The following is a 24,938-nucleotide window of genomic DNA, read 5'->3' as shown; positions in this document are numbered from 1 at the left end:
AGGGTTAATTATACCTGCAGGGCCTTTTTTTATACATCTCCCTTCCCTCCGCCCCATGTGGAGAATTAAGCCAAAAACAAAAATATTATTTAGTCTTTCACCTTATTTGCTTCACATTCTTCCAACACTAAGAACCCAGGAATCAAGTTTAATTGATTAAAAAGACCTGAGTAGAGAGGTTCATCTTGCATCTTTCTCTTAATGTGGCCAGTTGATACTTCAGCATATTACTGCAGATGATTCTAGATCTGTGGGCTCATCACTGAGAAAGCCCTGTCTCTGCCCCTCATGAACATCGTCCTGGAGACATCCGATTCCAAGGAGCAGGTCTTACAGTGAATCAGAGATAGTGAAGCAGTCCTTAAGGTAGCACCGGCCTAGGACTTTCTTATATCAACTGGTAACTTGAATTTCACCCAGCCATCAATTGGCAAGCACTGCAGAGAGCTCTTGTCAGTCCACCCCATACAGAAGACAGGCAGCTGCATGCCAGGCTAGCTGGAGTGTCCAGATGACTCTCAACGATAGTCACAGATACAGCCTGTTGCAATAGTCCAACCAATAGTTTATAGATATGGATGAGAGTTGCATCCAACAGGATAAGGGCAATGTCTTTGCCAAAAAAAATATTTCTCGGGAACTATAGCAACTTGGGAGTCAAGAAGCCGCATTGTGTCTTTTAAGAACTCAAGACTGTTTGATGACAATTGAGCAGACACGCTCAACTGAGGGAAGTATTATAGATTTTGCCAAGTCCTCAAAGCACTTCCAACTGCCAATCAGTATCACCTCCACCTTGCCTGAGTTAGACTGTAACCAGATGTCTTTCCAAAATAGATTATCACCAGACATTGGGTAGCCAGGAGATGACAAGGAGATGCACGACAGTGTTATTAGTGTAGTTATGACACTACAACCCCTGTCATCTCATAATCTTATCTAGCAACTTCACATAGATGTTGAATAGAAAAAGTGACAAGATTGCTGAGAGCAGTCAGGGATGGGGAGAAGTTACCCACCACTACACTCTGGGAATGATCAGAAAGGAAGAAGCAGAACCATTCTAAGGCTATTCTAGCCACGGTAACAAGTGTCAGCAATACTTTGTGACTGCCTGTGTTAAAGACTGTTGAAAAATTTAAAAGCGTTCTATCAGTATAGACAGCAGATGTCTATCCCTTGCCTTCTGAACCCTGATCAAATGGGATACACAGGGCTTTAGGACATTAGATGTTTGGGGAGCTGGCCAGTCAGCATCTTCTAAATGACCTTTCTTGATAGCTGGAGAATGAGAGGTAGCTAGCCAAGATGCTCATGCTTAGAGTTGATTTTTTTAGTGAAGGCCTGACTACAGCTTGTTAAATCAGGACTGCCAACAGATTGCCCTAAATAGCAGGCACTCACAGTTTCTTCCAGGACAGGATCCAGGCTTACTGAGATGATATTAGAACGTAACATTAACAGGATCTGATGCTGACAACACTGCAACATACTTGTGTCACGTACTCACAAGAAAAAAGGCAGCGATTGCTCTAGAGCATCTTAAAGGGACTTGATTTTCATCACAGACAGCTGTGGATATTAAAGGGCACTAAGAACATTAATATACAGTCTGCAAAAGCACACTCTATAAAGAGTTAACAAATGCTTAATAATGTCAGTGATTCCTACAGTCTGATAAAAGAAAAAATCCAGAATATTTTTCTTTGTTACATGTAGTAATAAATTGAGATGAAAGCTACAATCATAGATACTATCTCTTACAGCATGACTTAGCTGCATATGGTACATTTTGGAAGCTGTTCCACGGAGACAGGGAGACAGCTTCCAAAAATCTGTGCTTAAAGTGGATTGGTGTTCCATCATTTATACAGAATGTACTGAGGCAGGGATTGATAAAAGGGAAACCTAAAAATATTCTGCTCCGGGGAAAACTACAAACTGTGAAAGTCTTCTTACAGGACTATCTCAATACCACTTTGATTTCCTGTTACTGAGCTCCCAAATGCTATAAGCTTTTAGTTTTCCTCCATATGAAAAGCAGTTCAAAATCATTAAAGTTTGGGTTTATATGATTGCATGTTCAGACCTTTAGATATCTCAGCTAGCATAAGAGGTAATCTTCAAATTCACTATGATTGTATCAGAAGTTTATATTTTATACACACAACCCTAGCCCCAAGACTTTGTCAATAACCTATCTCAGGGTTTAACTTGATCTGACATTTAGATGAGTCAAGGTCACAGTAACATTTGGCTTCATCTGATGTGCTAGCATGGTCTAGTGTGTGAGACTGCGCAGAGACTTAGAAGCAAGGAATAGTTTGTGCTACTTCTAGCTATGCTATGTGTATTAAAAAAGTCACTTAACCTGTCTGCCTCAGTGTCCTTATGTACAGCGGATAATAATAATTACAGAAGTAATATGAGGAGTAATTAATTAATGGTGTTACTGTTCTTTGTGCAGGGCCAAATTCTGTACGTTAATGAGACATGTAAATGAGATGAGAATTTGGCCCCCCATCTTCAAAAAGACAGTTTCAAAATGATAATGAAATCAGTATGTGCCCCCTTCTGTGCTATATTAATTTATTATTGTCACTGTAATTATTTTATTATTATTAATTTTCTGGTACCTATAACAGCATTTGTGAGAGACACCAACTTGCAATATGACACACTAGCAAATGATCCTCGTGCCTGTATAATAACCCTATTTTATTAACGTGTCTCATTTCCCCCCATTGTTTTCAGTTAAAACTCATGTTCTCACATGAGAGGCTCTGCTGAGATCCGGAGTTTCCTTGCCCAAGACCCATAACATAGTACAGTATTGAGACATCAACATCTCTGTGACTGATAGAGGTATGACAGACTCTGATCTCAATTACAATAGTGCAATCTCAGAGTAATTCCACTGAAGTCAAGAGCGACTCCAGACTGGCACTGAGATCTAAACCTGGCCCATCATCTTTAATTTGGTTTGCTACAAGGAAATCTCAAAGCTGCCAAGTGCCATAAAATCTGCTTTAAATTTTTACAATTTTGACAATAGCCTGCATCTACATGCTCTAAGAGGTTAACTATTATAACATCAGCCTGCTTTATTGGATCCCCCATAAAGTGCTTTCTCAGCTGATGTGGATAATATCTTCATCTCCCTATCTCAGGGACTTACTATGTCAAAAGGATTAAGACAAAAACTATGACTTATTCCCAGCATGAAACAATTTGAGTCACCTCTTAGCTATAAATGATGCATGGCAGTGAGTCAATTGTGGTATATGTATAGGTGTATTACGGTGCCTGAGGTGGTTATGGTATATTTGTAAGATTTTAAACCAATTTTGATTTCTCACACATGTTAAGAGGGTGGTCTGTTGAGAAACCTGGCTTCATTATGCTGTGAAGAATCTGACTTTATTTTAGGAAAGGGTGCAGTCCCTGAAAACTGTGGCTTTCTGGAGGCTGAGCTTCTGATGCTGCAATGCTCGGAAGAAACCTACCAAAATGCTTTTGTCTCTTTTTGTTCCCCTCTTATTAAAAACATAATAATAATTTATAAATCATGTAGATGATGCCCACCCACTGTTTAGGAAGTTGTGGGATTAAAACCCTATAGGGACATGTGATATGATCTACAAATTTTCTCTAGTGAAGATAATCAACATGAAAAAAACAGTGTGGGATAAAATATGGACTGTCTCTGTTAAATAATAACAATTACGGCTCAAAGCACCGCATAAATATTAAAGAATGAACTCCCCCAACACCCTTCATGTGAGACTATGACAGCCTTAGAAAGGATGTTTTCTGTCGTTTGTAGCAGTATATATAACAAATGAGACAACTGAAAGAATCACTCAGACCCAAACATTTCTTTTCCCCTTCCCAAACCCCCTCCACCCCACTCAGCAGAAGATGACCTCAAAGGCCTTTCCCTGCTTGGATTCCTATAAATCCATGAAGTCATGTGAAGGAAGCAAAATAGTGAGAATAGCAGGAATCAGAGCGGAGAAAGAGCTACCAGGGCCTGTAGTCCAGCCCCCCTGCCAGTGCAGGGCAGTTCCATACAGCATATTCTGCAGGGCTATGTCCAGCCCAGCCCAGTTTCACGGGTCCCCCGCAGACGTGGGGCTTGCCCCAGCCTGCTCCACGTTCTGCCTCTAGCTCTGCTCCACGTTTCCAGCCAAGCCAACCCGTCCCGGGGCGTTGGGATCCAGCACCCGCTCCAGGAGTCGAGGTGGGGGGCCAGACCCAAACTCTCCCCAGGCTGAGGGACGGGAGGGATCTGGCGCCGTCAGGGTCTTTCTCGCCACGAACCCGTCCTCCACTCTCCAGCCCGGCGCTCGGTCTCGCTCTGGGCCACTCGCCCGGCTCTGCCTTGCAGAGCGGCGGCCGCCCGGGCCGCACGTGCCCTTCACGGCAGGGGCTGGAGGGAGCCAGGGGCAGGGCAGAGAGGAGCGCGCGGGAGGAGCAGGGCCGGCGGCGGAGGGAGGAGGGAGCCGCCCCCGCCCTTTCCCCGAGGGTTGGGGCGTGGGGAGCTGCCGCCCCACCCCCGGCCTGGGAGCCAGGCAGGGAGGCGGGGTCAGCGCGGCGGCTGCTCCCCCAGGCTCAGAGCGGCCGGGCCGGGGGCTGCCGGCTCAGAAGCTCTGGGGCTGCGGGAGGGAGAGGTGGTGGCGGCGGCAGCAGCTCCTCCTCGCGCGGGTCCCTCCCTCCATGAGCAGGCGGCAGCGAGACAGGGAGCGCCGGGGGCTGCCGCGGTACTCGGGCAGGTAGGCGAGCAGCGAGCAGCCGGGCTCGGGCTGCAGGGACGGTGCCTCGCGCCTCGCCCGGGCTCGAGCTGCAGCCCCTGCCCCGGGGAGCGGGGAGAGCGCGGGGCACCGTCCCTGCCCGTTGGGATAGGGCTGGCCGGGCAGCCGCCTCGCGGAGCCGCTCTGCTTGCGCGCCCCTCAGCGCCCGGCTCGCTCTCCCTTTTGGGGGTGCGCCGGCGGGGACCCCTCGCGCTCTGCGCACTCGCTGGCCAAGAGGCTGCAGTCAGCCCTGGGGATCCCCTTGCAAACCCTCCCGGGGCGGCTTTGCAGAGCTGGTGGAGACGCATCGCTGCGCCTGGCGGGACTGAGGGGTTGCTCGTCTTTTTTTTTTTTTTTTTTTTTTTTTTTTTGCCTTGGACTTGTGGGACGGTCCCCGCCCCCCAAAGGAATGAAAAATAAAGTTTCCCAGGGAGGTGCGGGCTCGCAGCGCCTCTGTCTCCTCGCCTCGCTTGTGCTGGGTCTGCGGCGGGAGAGGCGCGCGCGGAGCCCCAGCTAGTGACAGCGCAGCCGCTCCTAGGAGGTAGAGACAGGCTGGCTGGGGATGGAGGTTTCATTTGCACGTTACAAAATAGGCAGGACGCAGCTTGGTTGGGTTGTATTTACCTTTGTTTTATGGGGCCCGAAAAGGTAAAGCTGGTCAACAGGGAGAGGAAACAGATTTGCAACCTTTGTGCATTTAAAAAAGCGACGTAGAATGTTTCTTTAAAAGAGAAAAGACCGATTGCAGGGGTGGTACACACACAAACGTCTAATGTAGTTTTTACACACCCCTACACAGCAAATGAGCTGGTGTCTTGAAGTGCATGGGATCTTGGGGACGCACACAAGCAGATGAACTGCGTTTCTTTTCAAATAGATTGCTCCTTTGGTACATAATAAAGCAGATAAGTGAAGCAGCATTTGCATGGATTGCAACTCTTGTACACTAAAAGGCTCTTAATCGGGTAGTGTTTTTATAGCAGTTTTGCAACTTCTGTGCTTAAAAAAACAAACAAACAAAAAGCTGCAGATAGCAACTTTTCCATGTGAAAGAGAAGCTCTGTTGCTTTAATTCTGCAGTGCTGCTCCATGGTACTCACAGGTCTGTGCGCGTCTTTCACTCTTGTGGCAGAGCGTTGATTGTGGCGGTGCAGCAGCAGCAGTGATCCCCATCACAGCCGGGACCCCAGGAGAAGGGACAGCATGCGGCCGGAGGATGTCTGAGGCTGGCTGGGGCAGTGTTCATGCTACTCTGCTTTCTCTGAGCGTTGCCAGAGGAATGATTGCTGCGTGGGGCACCTTCTTTTGCTTTTACCTGGTGGTGACTGTCAGCAGCCTCCCAGAAGCCAGGCTGCCCATCTCAGACCTAGAAGACAGGATCACTCGAAAACCAACAGGTAAGAGCAGCTGTATAGGATGTTGGGTGCTGTGAATGGTACCGGTCCCGTCCAGAGGTTGGGTTTGCTACTTCTGTATTCCCTGGGGAGGGAGAATGGAGACAAATCTCCAAGGGATCCTTGTTCCTTTGCCAGCTTGCTCCACCAGCAATCATGAGAAATGCACAAGACTGATGTCTCTGACGCACTTTTCCGCTCCTTGTGCGATTGCAATCCTGGTGTTCTCCCAGGCAAACAAAATGTAAGTGTTAAAACAGCAGGAGGAACAGCCAGGGTGCACGCATCTGAGCTGCACAGCTTTGCAGGTGCATTTTTTTGACAACACGGTCTAAGTGTGTCCATAGATTGTGAGTTTTGTTTGTTCTTCCTGCCACATTCATCTACATGGGCACATGAAGGAGAACTGGCATTTTTACTACATTAATTAATAACTGAGTCTATTTGAAGGGGTAAAAATTAAGATACACCTAAAACTGCAGCAAAGGACACCTAGACCAGGCAACCCCTGTTTTCAGTGGTGACATTACTTATTCACAAATTGCCAGTAAAACTGAGTTTGACTTTCAGTTGACAGCCAGTTTCTTTGGTTGTTTTTGGATCGCTGCTTAAGTATGCATTGTGATAAAGGTGGGCCACAGATAAAGTAGAGTGATAACCATGAAGGAGGGCTAGACTGTATAAATAATGATAATCTTTATTTATAAAGAGCCAGGTACACTAAAACGCTGGTTAGTAAAAAAAAAAATAGAAGCACCTTTTCAACGCACGAACAGTGACTATTGTGATGTTTTAAATATTAGAGTCCAAGGTCAGGATTTAAACTTTAATTACAAATACTGTACAAATCCACTCTTCAAACATGCCCTTGTGATCTTTTAGTCTTGTGAAATGTGTCCTATGCACTTTGTAATGTTTGTCTTTTAGTTGGATTTTTGCTTGCAAAGACTAGTGAAATAGTGAAGAAAAATAGCTATTAAAATTATCTCATTTACTTAGAGGGCTTGTTTAGATACCTGGAGTCACGACATACACTGCTGTTACAGATTTGGCTCATGTCAAAATTCCTAATCATAGCTTGGGAAAGCAAAGATACTTATTTACATGAACACCAAACCTCTCATTCAGTATTAATTTAAAATATCTCTCTATATGTGTGTGTGTACTTTGCAGGAATAAAACTGGAATCATGATAGTTCAGTTTTTTTATTTAAGTCATGAAATAATGTGTGCTGAATTGTGAACATATTGAGAGGGAGAAAGAAAATGCTTATGGGAATTCAATAACTAGCCTCCTCAAGTGAAACATTAATATAATCAGTGAGCATTTAACATACAGGACAAAAGCTGTTTTAAAAATATACAGAATGTTTAAAATTGGTGTTGCTCTGATATGCCTCATCTGGTACCTGAGTCTGTTTATTATTCAAAGCCCTTTAATGGAAGGTAGTCTCTCTCTCTCTCTCTCTCTCTCTTTTTTTTTAAAAAAGGTTCCATGCACCAAACAGAAAGTTTCCATTGTTCAGGAAAGGGTTGAAGCATGTTTGCCAAAAAAGTGACAGGGGAATAAATGTGCTTCGTGGAGGCTAGGAGGTGGGGGCTTTACTTCCATACCCCTTTTGGTTAAAGCTATAAATCACACGGGGGGTTGGTTTTGTTTTCAAAAAAGTACTAATAAAACACCAAATTCTTAATGTAACTCATTTGGCTCATTTTTCACAGCCAAAATAATTGATTTATGAGGCAACATATCAGCTACTTTGTCAAAGCAGCTGAGTTTGGTGTTTAAGAGGAAACGAGCAGCCTGTGCTAGTGAGCTTATCAGGAGTTCATTGAATTTAGTAGTCAGATCTTTTCCTGTTTTTGTCTTTTTTTTTAACCTGTTTGAGCCAAATTCTGTTCTTAATAACACCAGGGCAAATCTGGAGTCATCCCACTGCCTCCATGGGAGTATCTCTGGATTTACAACCACCAGCTGAGATCATAATTTGGTGTCCATGGTACTATTTTACCAGGCTAATGTTATCCTGTTCTTTAAAGCACCCAGGCTTGCACTTTACGTTGATAGGATGATATTTGAAATATAGCAAATGATGCACAATTATGACTTCCAGTGTGGTGTTCGTTATAGAAAAGGGTCCTATGCTGTTGTGTTTGGAAATTCCACAGTGTAACTTAGTTCTCAAAGTTGGTGGTGGAAATTCTATGTACCAGTTTATTTTTACCATAGTAGCTTTTCAGAGTAATGACACACTTTTGATCCTGCTGAAATCTATGCCAAAGCTCCTATACAACATCAGATGGGGCCAGATTAGGACTCAGCTGAGTGCTTCTGTTACACTAAGGTAGAGAGCATATTTTAAAATGTTTCTCCCTTGGTTTCTCACTTGTTGAAAATAGGGGTGTTTTTGACATACATCCTGTTGATGTGCAAAATTTAACTGCAACAGAGCTGATTCTTGAGAAAACAGGTACATGTACAAAGCCACTAAAATGAGACAATTAAAGAATTTTGTGACAGATCTTTACTATGGCTAGTAAGAATTTTTGTCTGACTTGTAATAATGTTTAATTGTCTGGTCACTCAAGGGTAAGGGATCTATTTTGAATGTACACAGCATCCTTATTTTGGAAAAAGATTCTGCAAAAGAAACTGTATAAAGTACATAAACAGAGCCAAGTAAAAACACGTTTTACTTTTCAATCTTTAAATTGAATGGTAGAAAGCAAATTCTTTCTCCTAGTCAAGTGGGCCATGGGGTATTGGCTCATTACTGAGGGTTGTTGTTCACTAGCTTTTGCATTTACAGTCTAAAGCCTTATTTTCCATAAAGGGGCTTGGAAGGATTTTTCCCTAGTGATCTAATTCTCCACACGGGGCTGTGAAGGCTGTAACAGCTACTGCTTTGTGCCTATGCTCAGCTACATAAAACACACATTGAAGGGAGGCATTCTAGAGGTATGTGTATGTTTGCTAATATGAATACTAGCTATTAGTGGAGGTGGAGGGGGTGCAAGTTTTAACATCTCCACAGGGAGGTGTTCTGCTGTTGGCAGGAAGAAGGCAGATGGCGGGGTTGTTGCTGAATAGAATCCAAACTGAAAACACTAGGGGCCTCATCTGGGCTGAGTTTCTCTTCTCTCCCTTTCTCGGGCTGCTGCAGGAAGAACAATGTCAAATTTTTTTTTATGAATGAAAGTAGAGAGGCAAGGCAGAATTGAATGTGTGTGTCATTCACTGGCTATGACAGAGATGATTAGGGAGGTCAGTGAACTCCTTTGCTGCCTTGAGCATGCGGTCACTCCATTGAGCAACCACAGAATAGACATCAATATGAAAAAAGCCCTTCCAATTTGCATTAGTATTCAGATAAAGATATTACTTCCTACGGTTTGTGAATGTCAAGTAATGCTAGCTAGGGAATGGATTGATAGAAATAGCAACATTTTACTTTAAATACTTCTACTGCCGGTCCTGTGAAAATCTCTTTACATATTAGGATCTCTATTCATCTAAATAGCACCTTGAGCTTGAAATCTTGTATCCAGAAAGAAGGTTGGGGGGGGGGGGGGGAGTGAGTGAGCGAGCACATAAAAATAAAGAAAGGAAAAAAGCCATCAAATCTGTCAGTAGAACTGACATTTAGTGTAGTAGAATTGTTGCGTTTGATCTGGTGGTCACCAATAGCTAGAGTTACTGTACTGCTCCAACTAGTCACTTTTCCAAGCCAGAAAAAAAGTTTCGTTTTGGTTTTAGCTTTCTATTCATATTTGAATATTAATGGTCTCCTGCAGCTTTTCCAGTTTGAAATACTGGTGACACGCTTGTTTAGTTACTGTCTTCGAACAGCTAATAATAACAAGCTTGTTCTCCTATCCTTCCTGGTTTCAAACTGGCTGAGGATACATAGTCTAGGACGTAATTATTGATGGTCATTTTGTTTAATTGTGAATGTGTTCCAGAATCCACCATGAAATTTAACTGCATTATTGTGAGTCTTAATGGACACGCATCATTCCTAGAATGTTGGTCAGTTTTTGCACATTCTCTTAAAGGAACTATAAAACAGTGTAATTTATAAATTAGTGTCATTCTCTACATTGTAATCCAGACCTAAAATTCTTTATAATGTGCTGTTCTGAACAATATATGTAATCATGCTTTTTCATCTAAATGGATGAATTTAGTCTTTTAAGAGTAGTATAAATTTAATTCTTTTTTTTTTAAAAATTGCTATGTTCAGACTAACATTGCTGTTTTGCACCATATCCTTTAAGCAGCGAAGAGTAAGCTAGCAAATCTGTTGAGTGCAGAGATTGGATTTGTTAACAGACTTGATGCTGGACTTGTTCACCTCAATATTTCGGTGTCTGTCTAGGTTTAGTAGGATTGTATATCAGTAAGAGCCAGCATTAAGCGTGTGGTCTTTTGAAGCCTTCATTAGCAAATAGTAAATGGGGATGCTAACAAGCTGGGACAAGTGTTAATACTAAAAATTGTGAAGAGAAGTGTTAATCTGCAAATTAACTGATGCAATTAAAATGAGCTTGCTTGACCATTATGTTATCTTCCATGGGTCCATCTTACAAATTTTCACTCCAATTCAGGAAGGCGTCCCTGTTCAGGAAGGGTGCCTAAGCATATGCTTAAAGTTAAGCACGTGCTTAAGTACCATTGAAGTCAGTGGCACTTAAACATGTGTTTAAGTAATTTCCTGAACAGGAAATTTCCAAATCAGCACTCCTTCTCTTGGGGGCCCAGTCCTGCAGTCCATTCTAGGATAAAACTTCCATTCAAATTAATGGGAGTTTAGTCTCAGTACAGACTGTAGCACAAAGCTGTTCTTTCTCTTCCAGTGAATGAGTAGAACTTTGTGATGTTAGAAAACACTACATTATTTTTCCCCTTCACAGAACTTTAATGCTTGTATGTTCTACTTCAGATCAGGACCTAAAAGTAAATGAAAGTGCCTAGTCCTCTCCCAGTTTCTAACAGTTATGAAGATTTCACTATTATTAACTCTTTCAAAAATTTACTGAACCACTCATATGTCTAAAGGTATATAGTTAACCAGGAAACAGAGTTTAGAATTGAAGATATTAACTGAACAGTATTTTGGGATAAGGAAGAGACAAGGCCCGCTAAAATCTTTCTTTGTCAATCGTTTTAATCTACAGTATTGAATGTTGTATAGATCTTATCAAAACCCCCCGAAGACTTCTTAAAATGGGAAGCAAAGCGATTTATCCTTGATGCTGCAGCTTAGCTATGCTCACCTTCAACATACATGGTGAGAATGCCCTAGGATACAAACATGTTTCTGATCAGAGGTTGCACTGGTGTAAGATGGGGTAGAGCTGGTAGACATATGCCAAATATTTGACAAATTTATTTGGAATTTCAAACCCAAAATCCAGGATGAATTTTTCCTGAAACTTTTCAGCCAGGTAGACTAAGGTCTTGTCCACACTAGCACTTTTTCTGGCAAAACTTTTGTCGCTCAGGGGTGTGAAAAAACACCCCCTTAGTGACATAAGTTTTACTGGCATAAGCACTTGTGTGGACAGCGGATGCTGTCCTGCCGACATAGTCACCGTTGCTCATCTAAGTAGTTTTATTATGTCGGTGGGAGGGCTCTCGCCCGTCGACATAATGCAGCTACACAAGCACTTATGCTGGCAAAATTTATGTCATTCGGAGGGGGGCGGGGGGTTTCACACCTCATGAGTGACAAAAGTTTTGCTGGCATAAGTGCTAGTGAAGACAAGGCCTTAGGTGTGGTTACTGGAATTATACCAAAGTGAAAACAGTTTGAGATGGGAATTAGGCTCTACATATCTTGAGGAGGCAAGTATCCAGGCAAATCAACCTGCTTGTAGACTCCTGGCTATAGACCTTTCAAAAATTTATGCAGGCATTTTAATTTTTTGCATCTGAGTAGGGCCCACTAAAGTCAAGTTTTTGTAGGATCAGGGCCCACCATGCTTATTGTTTTACAGGCTATGAATACATTGATCCTCTGCTGATAGGGTATCCAGAACTATAAAGTGTAGAATATTTTAATCATGGAAAAAGTTATGACCATAAAATGGAATAAAAATAACCAAAGTCTAGCAACTTGGCTACTTTCTGTCAGTTAGGCTGAATCTGATAGCCAGGCAGCTAAACTGCTACCGATTTTTTTTCTTTCTTTAAATCTTAACTGATCTGTAGTATTCTTTGTTTTCTGTCTACATTAACTACCTATAACGATTTTTCCACTGGTACATGCTTGTAACCGATCCTTTGTCAGTATTCTGTGAATGTGTTTATATCGCTCTACACAATGTTCCATCGTCTTTTCTATGACTGAAAAAAACCAAACAAATTTATACCCTTAAAGCTGCTAGGTAGCTGGGTCAGATGGAACTTTCTCAGCTTCCCCTTTTTCATCTCTTTTTAATACTGTTTCATTTATAAACCTTAGTCTCCTCCATGCACCAGGCTGAATGCCAAAGAGGAAGGCAACTTCTTAAAAATTCGACATACTCCCTTTTTGCAGCTTATTGGACTGCAATTCAGCAAATCCATTCACAGTGTGTATAAATGGGTGCTTTAGCCCAAGCAGTTATACAAGGGCCGTAGAATGAGTAAAATATCCAGCACCTCAAATGAAAACTAAGCTAGAATAATTGTACCAGGAATTTCTATGCTGCAGACATGTAAAGTATCCTGGAGACTGCAAGCCTCTACAGTGCAAAAAGAGCCTTAAGATACTCTTTTGCACCTTGAATGTGCACTTTTCCTCATGTGTGTATCTGAGCTCTGTTCCTCCTTCGAGCTGTACCTTGAGTGCTATGTATGCTTATCAATTGAATTTGCACTCTTGTCTATTGGCTGTACATCTGATCCCCATATAAAAACTCTGGCATAGTTATAACTAACTTCACTGCTCCCTTCTTTCTGACACTCTCAGCTTATAGTTAGCAAATCCTGTGGACATTTATTTGAAGCTGCAAAAGTTGCTGCACCGTGTTTTTGTGAAGAAGGGGCTTCAGTCTTGCTGAGAATGTGATATTCATTATGTGCTGTTCTCTAAAGAATACAAACTCTTTGGCTTGAATAACCAGGAAGTTTCTATAATATCAAAAACAAACAAAAATTCTGAGATAAGACCAGAGTATAACCTTGAGTAAACTTAGTAGTTAAAATGTGAAAGGTAATCAGTTGTAAACCTGCCCTATCCTTCTGATAGACTATCTGAAGGAGTATTATAACACGGAGGAGTACTAAGACTAGCCAGTTGTTGTATTTGCTGTGAGACTCAAATTGCATAATATATCAAAGACCCAACTTCAAGAATCAAAACATTTTAAAATAAGAAACACTTCACCAGTAACTGATTTAGTTTCAGAAGAACTGGATTAGTATGAAAGTTAGGGTATTTGCTATAGTGTAGAATCTAATATGAGATTTGGAATTATTTTTTTGGCTTTGTTTCAAAAAAATAAAAAAAGAGGGAAAGCTAAAGAATTTGTTAAAGACAGTAATTATTTACACGTTACATTAAATCTTGGATCCACATTGTAGATGGTTTTTTCAAGTATTAGTGTAAAGAAGGGTCTCCGTCCTGATTCACCAAGACAATGGGAACTTTCCATTGATTCTATTTGGAGCAGATTTTATGTCCCAGGATCTATATCTTTAACTCAATGTAAAGTTTCACAAATTCCAGTTCATATGAGTGTTGCAAGGCAATACTCACTAAAAGCATCATGAAATATAGCATATTGTAGTATACACCAGTGAACACTTTACTGATCTTAAAACCTCAGGTTGATATATGACAGCCTGTCTTTATTTTCTTTCTTTCATTGAAGGAAGCCAGGTGTGACAGCATTTTCAGCAACTCGAATTTGATACTTTTAGGGAGAAGCAGACGGTGGGTTTTCATGACGTATTGTGCAGTGATAAAAAGGAATTTGGGGTCAGAGAACAGATTTCAAATTCTTGTTGCTTGATAGTCAGTTTCAGTATATTTTACACTTCTTCCCAAAAGCTGAATGCCTAGTAATGTGCATTCAGGATCTAAGACTAGGGACCGGTCTACACGCAGTTTAAGCACAGTGATTTGGTGAAATCAGTACAACTTTTGTGTGCGTAGTCCTGCTCTTCCACCAGGGAGTTTGATCCAATATCCTATGGTAATAGAGAAAATGATGATAAATGTCCAGAATTTCAGGCTGTCTACACCTAAAACACTACGGTTGCAGCGCAGCAATTTTGCCACTGAAGTGCTTCAGTGTAGACACTCACCACAGGAACAGGAGGAGTGGCTGGGTGGACAGAAGAATTCTTCCATTGACCTCGTGTTGTCTACAGTGGAGATGAGGACGGAGGATTTTTCACATCCCTGAGCAGCGTAGTTGGGTTGACCTCGCTCTTCGCAGGCCTAAGAGTTGAGCAAACATGCAGTCAGGAAACTGAAAATGCTAGGTGGTGTTATTGGGTCAAGGCCCATGGGCCTTACTCAGTTTATTCGATTCCCTGCTCATGTAAACTCTAGCATTGAGGTCAGTGGGGACTTTCCTGAGCAGGAACCAAGTTAAAACAGAGGACCTGAAAACCCACAGGAGAGGCCTGAGGAGGAGAAAATCTCCTTAAGGCTCCCCTCCACCTGAACTGTTCTGTTAAGGAGCAGGGTCTCCATTTGGTGTGTTCCCCCTCTCCCCCCAGCCTTCCCCAGCCAAGGGCTGCTCCAGAGAGTACTTTTAAAGGGCGAGCCTCACTAGGCAGAGTAATGCAGCCTGAGGATATGTTACATTTCTGCTCTGAGCTCCACAGGGGTGCTGGAGGGATAATATGCATCCCCTCTGGACCACTCTTTTCTTTGAGCAAGTGTTTGAGCCTCCACACCACCAGCCAGGGAAAGGTGGAAATTCTGTGTGGAGAGTGACTTGGTATGCATGCTTTTTCATGCAGGAGGGGGATAGCAGCACAGAAAGGGCCCTCTCTAGGCAGATCTATAGGACAAGGCTGGTGGACCTCAGAATTTGGCTGACTATGAACTGAGGAGTTCTGTAGAGGTTTTTTTGTTTTGTTTTTTGTTCTTTAACAAGGCTCTTGACATTTGGCTGTGGAGTCTCTACAGATCTGTCAGAGGCAAGTTTTGTCAGCTTGTTCCATGGGGTTTTTGAAGCTTTCTGTGTTGGCGGCTTGTAGTCCTGCCTTGTAAATCACAAATGAGGGCCTCATTCTGTACCCATTGAATTCTGTGGCAGAAAACGCCAATTGATTTTCGAAGAGAACAGGCTCAAGCTTTCTAACAGGTTGTGGTGTGAGCAGCTATTTAGAATAAGCAGGGATTGTTTGCGATGGATTTTGATGATTCAAACGTACCAAGCAGAGAAAATTCAATATTGGCCTGCTGTGTGTTTTTGGTTTTGTTTTGTTTTTTTAGTTTTGTGCTTTTTTTATTGTATTTATTTTTTGTCTGCTTTTAGTGTTTGGTTGATCCTTAGTCCTCCATAAACTTCCATTTCTCTTGAAATGTGCCTTAATACCTGCAAGTAATTCTTGCCAATGGCTGTATTTGTTCTGTGAATCTTGTTTGTTTTTATAATTCTTACCTAGCTATGACACAGCCCCCGTAACTATCCACAGTCTGAATCGGCTAAACCAAAGTGTTCTGACAAAGCAACAAATATTGTTTTGACCTACAGTAACTGTTGGCTTGAAGTCTGTGTGAGAGAGGCTCAGAGGAATGTTTAGTCATTGTCATATTAGCAAGATTCTCATGTCAGTGTGTTTCCATCATATCAGTGTCACATGGCATTAGTACTGTCTGCTGTGATTTGAAGTCAGCACAATACAACAGAGAAAGTGTTAATAATCCACCGCAGGGGTCTGTAATTGAGGTGGGGCTGAGACTGTTCCCTGGCAGTCCGCATACTGGAAGGCAGGAGGCCAGTCTCACCAGAACTTGGAGTGTGAAAAATACTGTAGCAATTTGCATAGGAACAGAAGACCATACTATTTCAGTGAATGTGGTAGCACTCTGTGCCCCCTGCTAGAATTCGCTGTGGTACAATGGAGGAGCCCTGGTACATTGCGTTCCCTCTCAGGAGAGTCCCCCAGAGTCTAGCTGACAAACAGGCTGATGGGGTATCAAAGAGAGTGTTTTCAGACGTTTTTTGTTGTTGTTTTAGTGGTTTTGTTTTAGTGTGTTTTGTTTTTTAAGTTTGGGATGTGAGACTCACATACTAGAAATCCTTTCCCAGTGCATATTTTAACAGTTTATTTAGAGATTGTAGGGCAGGTCCCGCAGTAGTAGGCGGCGATCTGATTTTTTTTTTAAACTTCTGTAAGTAGATCACTGTTGCAAATGTTTTGTTACTAACCAGTACTCCAATCTGTAAAGAATTAGCATGCTGGGTCAGTGTGACTTACCTCATGAGATAAAGTGTCTAAAATATGAAGGGGAAGGAAAGCACCCAGTAGAAGTGGAAAGGCAAGGGGTTAAAATAGGGTGCACAGACTAGTTCACTAGAACCTCCAAGTTACGAACACCTTGGGAATGGAGATTGTTCATAACTCTGAAATGTTCGCAACTCTGAGCAAAACATTATGCTTGTTCTCTCAAAAGTTTACAACTGAACATTGACTTAATACAGCTTTGAAACTTTACTATGCAGAAGAAAAATGCTGCTTTCCCTTTACTTTTTAGTAGTTTACATTTAACACAGTACTCTTACTATATGTGCTTTTTTGTTTTTTTTAAACATCTCTGTGGTGCCTGATTGCATACTCCTGGTTCCAAAGGAGGTATGTGGTTTACTGGTCAGTTCTAACTCCCATGTTCGTAACTCGGAGGTTCTACTGTAGCATGTGCACCTAAAGACAAATCCTCAGTGAGCCTGTCCCTTATTAAAATAATAATTGGAATTAGGCACAGCACTGTCTGCTTTCTATCAGTATCTGTAAGTTTAGAGCTTTTTGTGGTGGTGGGGAATTCAGGTTAGAAGAAAAGATTTTAATCTTCCTTTGGTAGCTGGTATTTCTGCTTTTGAACCAGTAAAAACCATATTTCTCTTTGTCTCGGAATACTGATCTACTTGTTGACAGTAAACAACTGTGCTTTGGCACTTCATGAAAGAAGAATAAAGTTTTAAAGAATATTTTCCCAGTTGAAACAGTGACATTAATAGACGGAAGCTAGGGATTAATGACTAGCTGGGAGGAGTTGATAGCTCAAGGTGCATAAATTAGCTGATACATGCAGTGTAAAAAAAGGGAATTTGCTTTTGAGCACTATTAGGGCTGGGCGAATGCTTACTGTACAAAGTGAATGCAACATTTTTTTGCCAGTTCATTATGTGTGAGCGCACAATGCCCCCAAACAGCAGCTTTTCATGAAAGGTGGTGTGTGGTTTTTTGTTTTTTCTTCTCAGTGGAAACTCAGAAAGCCTCTTTCTTGCAAAATGTGGTGAAAGGTCCCTGGAGGCCATGTGGCCTAGAGAAATGAGCCACAGGGATGGAAGCCCAGAACTCCCACTAACAGGCCTTAATAGCACTTCACACTACAGATAGCAGCACTTGGGCCTCACACCACTCCATGTTTGTCCTTAGTCCCCTCACACAGAGGTAGACTGCAGTGGTGAGAAAGGGAAAGAAATCAAATTTGCTGTGATTGCACACAAACAATTGTAAATAATTAGCAAACTTTGCTCATTTCCCTTCAAAAAAAATTGCTACAAATATATCACCCAACTTGTCCTAAGAAACCAGTGAGTGACGGCTGAATGTGAAATGGTCAGTCCAGGTCAGTCCTAAAATATCAGTGTCAAAATTTTCATTTATGTGCCTGACTTTAGGCTCTTGAAGTCTATAATTAAGCACCAAAATAAGTGGCTGGATTTATTTTCAAAGTTTCTGAGTATCCACAGATCCTATGACTCAGCGTTAGAGGCCTATATTTAATAATAATATATAGGACTTTTCATCAGTAGAGCTCCAGGCACTTTACAAATAGGTCAGTATCATCCCCATTTTACAGATGGGAAAACTGAGTCACAGAGAAGGGAGGTGTCCAAGATCATCCAGCAGGCCAGAGCCGGGAGTAGATCCCAGATCTCCTGTCCCAGTCCAGTGCTCTGTCCACTAGGTCACACTGAGACCTCTAGATTTGAATATCTTAATCAGAGTTTACATTTGAAGGTACCGCATAAATCCCATCTACAATTTTCTCTTCTGCAAAGTGAAATCGGCTACAGTCTCAGCTGAGCTTGGGCATCTTTGCCCTGCTGAAATCTTCAGTTAGTTTTTGCTCAGAGGCAGCTCTTTGGGAAGAGAACAGCTTCAGAATCTCACAACTGATGCTCACGGACTCTCTTGCGTGGGGAAGAGCAGAATGACTATGCTGAGCAGGGGCTCAACTCTGCCCTCATTCAGCTTCTTAGCCATTCACTGGCCAAATGCATTTCAGGGAGGGGTATACTTAGAGGGCTGCCTCTTCCTTCCCCCATTGCTGCTGCAATCATCAGATCATTGAATGGATGGGCAGAAGAAGGAGACGGGGACCCCAGAAAGTCCCAATATGGGAGAAAATTATATTTCTGTTTCTTTTGGCTACTGATTAAATTAAATATCACCATTATTTGGATCTGTAGCCAAAAGAAACCCAGCCATAAAACTTTCCTCCCCAAAAATGTTTTGAAATCTTCCCCTTGCTAAACCACATGCACACACAACCCAGACAAAAATGAAAATAAGTCCCTGGACGTGTTTATTGATTTGTGCTATGACTTCAACGTGTGTATTATTTAGTGAAGAAATACATTAGTCTTTGACTCACTTTTATTTATAGTTATGGTGGTAGATGTGGGTCTTAAGAAGGGATTTGAATGAGAAGGTCAGGCGCTACTTGATCGGGCAAGGAGCTCTTCATGGGTGGGTGGGAAACTACAGAGATAGTTGTATATGAAGCAAACGGCTTATAGAGCTTGACGTCAGTGGCTGAATTAAGGGATTGGGATTGATACAGTAGGTTGGTCTTCTGGAGAAGGGATATGTAGGTCCGGATCCATAAGGTATTTAGGCTTCTGCTTTGCATTGATTTCAAGTACCTTTGTGGATCTGGGACTCTGTGATTAAGGCGCTGAAGTGGAGCTCAGGAGATCTAGTTTCTGTTTCGAGCTGCCCCAGTCTGCTTGTGTGACCTTAGGTAAGTCACTTGATCTGTCTGCAGCTTGGTTCCCCATCTGTACAATGGGGATAATGCATCTTTTCTGTTACCTTTTGTTTCTTTGGCCTGAAAGCAGTTGGGGACAGGGACTGTTTCATACTATGCATTTGTACCATGCCTAGCACTATGGGTTCGGATCTGGGTTGAGGTTTCTGCCAGTACCATGGTACCAAATAATACATTTCACTATCTATCTGAAATCATACCATATGATCAGTATGTAACTGAAACACAAATCCTACTTACAGGGAGCCATTTGGAGTAAGATAATACAGAAGATGGAATCTGTTAGTCCTGGCAAAAATCGTTGAAACTTTTTCTTTAGGTATTCTCAAAAATGTGTAAATATTTAATTTACTATTCATTGGGGGAGAGGGAATCCTACTATAGAGTTACACAAGCACTACACTCTTTACGGGAATTACTTCAACCTACTGCTTGAATGCAGCTACCTTTGACGTGAAAAGTAGCAGCCTTTTAACAATGCAGAGCAGTATCGCGCAACAGTTAAGGACAGAAAGTGGAAAAATACTATATCCATATGAAAATGCAGAAAAAAATTAGGTAGGCAGAATTTCATTATCCAGACTTGAGTTAGCCACTGAGGCTAACACACAGCTCTGCCAAAGTGCCAGTCCACATTTTCAAGACCACATGTGTTCAGAACCTTAGTTTTATATCTCATCTGAAAGAGCATCTCCAGCAGCATAGAAATGTACCATTGAACCACTAACACTACTCTCTGCAGGATCCTAGGTTTTCCCATCCAAGCGCGGAGAAGACTTACCATGTCTCAGCTTGGAGATATGACCAGGTCACAGCCCAGTACTGTATGTTATATTAGGCCATTGTAAACCCAGCAGTAATCCACAATATGATCAGAAACAGCTATTTCTGTGATTCAGATGGGAAAGCAAATGTGAAAAGAATCAATTTCTTTGTCCTGGGCAAAATTTCCATTCTCGCTACTGTTGTGTTGTATGCAGGTTGAATTCCATCCCCAGAAGTGACTGCATCTAAGTCCCTATCTTTGGTAGAAATATAATTGTCAGGGAACATGGTGACAACACAATTGTCCCCTGACCTAGCTATAACACAGTTATAGGGTTTGATACTGTACTTACTGAGGTCAATGGCAAAGCAGATTTCAGAAGTGCGGGATCAGGCCTCAGGGTTGTAGCATGGTTGGGACTTAACATGTCCGTGTAGCTAGGTTAGCCTTAAACCATCTAAAGCGTTATCTTAGTTAAATAACTTCCACTCTACAAACGTTGATTATGTTGAAACTATGTCCTCAGTTACATTTGTAGGGTGGGTGAGCAATCATTGGTGTTATATATGAATCATTGCTGAAATGCTTTGGAATCAGTAGTGATATAAAATCACGCAGTATACCAATCCATGTGACTTAGCCTGCAGGTTTTGAGCTTTTTTTCCCCCCTACTCTGATAACCTCTCACTGACTTCAAGGAGATTTTTTTGTCAGTAAGGGCCTTGGGATTTGGCCCAAACAACAAAGGATAGAAGTAGCCTATATTCAATTGTCAGAGGGCAAGAATGGCCTTTGTGGTTAAAGAATAGTCCTGGAATGCAGGAGATCTGGCTTGTTCCAGCTCTGCTACAGACACTCTGTATGATGTTGGGCAAATTGCTTAATCTCTTTGTGCCTCAGTTGCCCATCATTAAAATGGGGACAACAATATTTCCTTCTCCCACCCTGTGTCTTGTCTGTAAAATAGTAAGTTGGGGGCGGGGGGAAGCAAGGAGTGCCACTTAGGTTGTGTATGTACGTGACCATGATCTCTTGGGAGCGTGTATGTGCTGCCGTAATACAAATAATGTATCCATTCCTAATTGAATGGGGATGGGAAAGAGCTTCTCTGAGAGCTCATTCTCCGCTGTCACACAGAAGTGTTTTTAAAACTAGCAGTTTTGGGGGCGTGGGAATGGAGGTTCGGTTTGAAAAACTTTGATGTGGGAAGGAAAGAGAAAGTTCTCAAAATGAGGAGATCACATAGGGTAAAGAGGTGACTGAAAGTGGTGAGGCACCTCTATCTAAGGAAGTTAGTAAATATACTCAGAAGTTATATAAAACAATGTACAAATGTCCCTAGACCACATAAACAAAACAGACTTCTGTATTACTCCAGGACACAGGAAATGACCAGTCTTGCAAAGTGCATTTCCTTATGGAACAGAAATGTTTAATTGAATCTGGCATTTCTATAGCTGAATCAGTGCCAGAATTTTGGACTGATTTGTGAAAGGATGATTTGGTAACATTAAAATTTGTTTTTTAAAGGGGTGGGAAGGGAACAGAGACACGCATGACTTCCTTGAACTTTCTCTTAATTTATTATGTGCTGTTAGAAACCCACTGTAATAGATATGGTTACACAAGACCATTAAAAGATCAATTCTGTTGAACTTGATGCCCTGCTGCTGGAAATGATCAAATGTTGCATTTGATCCGATTTGTGTTTGTTGTTTTTAAACCAACAAGTTCTGATAATTTAGGGTTTGTTTTCCATGTTTGTTTTGTATAACTTCATGGACTTTAATAAAAATAAAGAAGTGACTGTATTTCCTATCAAAAACATGGAACAGACATTACCATGGCATTTGACTTGCAGCAAGGTGAAAATAGAAACTTGGGTAGAAAGAGAAGATCAAAAAAGCTGAAAAATATCTGGAGGCTAATTTAACATTAATTTGGAGTGGTCTCTTTTTTTTTTTTTTTTTTGTTAAGAGAGAAATAAGAGAACTTATGAAAAACCACTTCTTATATATAGTGTCAGAAGGCTCAGCTTTTTAAAGCTGAGGGATGAGAGTGAAATTTTGCCATAGACGGAATGTTGCAACCTCTGTGCTATATGTGTTTTTAAAACCCATCTCCACAATTTCTGGCTTTGGTTACAATGAATAAAACTCAGTAAAACCCCCACTGAAGAGGAAATTGGAAACTACAAGTAAGCTTTTCAGACTGTGATGCCTGGCACCTAAATCTACCCTTAGGCACTGAAATAACTGGTGTGGTTTTGAAAGGTGCTGAACATACACAGCTCCCATTGAATTCAATGGATTTAGCACCTTTATAAAATCAGGCTCCTTATTTTAAATGGAGATTTAGGTGCCTAGCCTTAGACTGCTAAACTTGAGAAGTTTGGCCTTTGGTTTTGTTAAGCATACACTGAAAATACCCAAATTTATGTATTTTATTTTATTTTATTTTTTACACTGTTGAATATAACTAGTAGAGGTGTCTGCGAAGCCCTGAAGACACTTGTTCTGAGCTTATCCTTAAGAATTGTCGTTGTCGGCTATCCCTCGAGCTAAAGATGATCTCTTTCATGGGTTTTATTTTACGTGGGTCCTTTGGTGACTGACGAGCCCGATCCTTAAGCCGCAGACTCGTTGGCAGACTTTGCAGGTGGTGTTGGAAGGCAGGGTTGGGCCACCATTACTGCATGACAGTTGTCTGTCCTTTCTTTTCTGGTGTTTTTCTGCGACCAGGGCGAGGTGACTTTCTTCACAAATGGTCATTGTCCTTAAGAATAAGAAAATATGGAAGGGGATCATATTATATCATTATAAGAAGACAAATTTTAATTAATTTTTTTTATTTGGTTGGTTTTGTTTTAATCCCAAAATATGACCCACAGTATATATAAAAATAAACACAAGAAACCTTTACCATCTCCTAATATGTGTTGTGGGAGTTTTTTAAGTGTATTTTTTTTAATACACTGAACTAAAAGCGATTGATAGTCTCATAATTACAAACCCTAAATCCTAATCTCCATGTAGAGGAGTTTCCGACTTTATATGGAGGAGAAGGTCGAATGAGGAAACGGGGCCAAGAGTTTGAGATTTAATGATTATTAAAGTTTTAGTGGGTGGGAAAATTCAATCAATAAATTTTGTTTAATGCCCTGAAACTGGTGTTAGCTTTCACTAGCTGCACTGGAGAGTAGTTTTCATTTTGAAACTAGGACACTCGTAGTTGGAATGATAATTAATGCTGAGTGAATATGGTCCCAGTTGGAAGCCGATTTTTGAATAGAATGAAAACTCTCCCACCCCCAAACATTGGCTCCAGAGTGTAGTAGCTTCCGTTTTTAATTAGCAGGCCAGGCAAAATTTAGCTCATTGTGTCTTTCTCCTCCTTTGGCCCAGTGGATAGCTTGGATTTCTTCATCTTGTTGTCAGGAGGCTGTTCTTTTTATTTTCTTTCGTTTTTGGTGCAAGGGGCTTTCAGGATGCTTAGGATTAAACTCATTGTTCTGGGGTATTTACAGCCAGCTGCCTGCATTAAATGAAGATTAGAGGAGCACACATTAAAAGTGCAAGAAAACTCAGAGGAACTGGGATTTGGTATCTGCATAGCTGTGAATCGAAGGGGAAAGGTTGGGGCTTTATGGCAGATTTTTCTGATGCCATGTGATCTCGAAGCATACTCCATAAAGAATGCTAATAAATGCCCAGGCTGGTCCTGGCTGGGAGTGAAAAAGAAAGTTACAGCTCTAGGAATCTTTGTGTATTTCAGTAACGGCCTCAGAAACAAAACTTAAATCTAAACATCTCTGTTCAGCCCTGCTTAAATCTTTGTCTCATGATATATACAGGGCACTCGTCTGTAGACATTAACAATTGTTAAAACACCTTTCTGAGATAGGTAAGTCTCAGTAATGGGAGATTATCTGTTTTGGAAAGAGGTGGAGGAATAAAAGGAGGGTACCCCAAACAGCCTTTAAATCTTTGCAGTATTTGCCTTTGTAATCATGATGCACATGCTATAAAATCTTTCAAATAACAAGGTTAAATAAACCTTACAAAGGTGCATTTCCCTCCCTCTCTTACCCCCATTGTATTACTTGCTCACTTAATTGCATGAGTCTTGTTGCAAGCTTCCCAAGAACCTCGCCAATGCACTTTGCAACAGCCCAGCTTTGTGGACTGGTCTGGTAAAGGGAGTAAGGGTAGTGTGGTTATGGTCAAGATTTGGTACTGGATGTGGAGGTTCTGTCACGCTTCTGTGACAGGCTTTCTTAGTGACCCTTGACAAGTATTGATCCGGCTCCCATAAAGATCAGTGACAAGACCTCCATTCACTAATTTACCCACCTGGGTTGTGCATTTAATAGTTACCTACTTCATAGGGTGTTGAGAAACTTAACCTGGCAGTGGTTGTAACGCATTCTGAGATCCTTTGGTATAAGGAGCACAAATCAAAATACCAACAATTGGCAGTGTTGTGTTAGTTGTGGTCTCCTTCCCCCTTATGCTTGAATTGTGAGGGCAAGAGGCTGATTGCTGCGTTTTCTTGTATTTATGCAGTTCAGCCTGCTGTTGGCAGTAGCTTCTCTAAGGTGCAGCAGGATGTTCAGTTTCATTCCTCCTTGTCACTTTGTGAGTCTAGCTTCTCATGGTACATGGCTCAGATTTTGAGGAGAGACTCAGAATGTGCTAAGCATGTGTTCCCTCCAGCAGTTAGCCAACTTTGGAATGTATTAAAATGCAGCCTAAAA

At 41.7% G+C, this 24,938-nt stretch overlaps 1 protein-coding gene across 4 annotated transcripts in view; it reads left to right on the top strand.

Annotated features, from left to right (window-relative positions):
- Positions 1–4,666: 4,666 nt before the first annotated feature.
- FGFR3 (fibroblast growth factor receptor 3) overlaps positions 4,667–24,938 on the top strand; it is a 79,843-nt gene continuing 59,571 nt past the window's right edge. For all 4 annotated transcript variants that reach the window (XM_067567689.1, XM_067567688.1, XM_067567687.1 and 1 more), the window contains exons 1-2: positions 4,667–4,775; positions 5,926–6,190. In XM_067567689.1, the coding sequence (XP_067423790.1) occupies positions 6,010–6,190 (181 nt within the window). In that variant the 5' untranslated portion in view covers positions 4,667–4,775; positions 5,926–6,009. The remainder of the gene's footprint in view (positions 4,776–5,925; positions 6,191–24,938) is intronic.

The sequence above is a fragment of the Emydura macquarii genome, unplaced genomic scaffold (assembly GCF_026122565.2).
Source record: "Emydura macquarii macquarii isolate MOO-44397 ecotype Brisbane River unplaced genomic scaffold, CSIRO-AGI_Emac_v2 contig_2795, whole genome shotgun sequence".
NCBI lineage: Eukaryota > Metazoa > Chordata > Testudines > Chelidae > Emydura > Emydura macquarii.
This window is presented reverse-complemented; position numbering and strand designations above follow the sequence as displayed.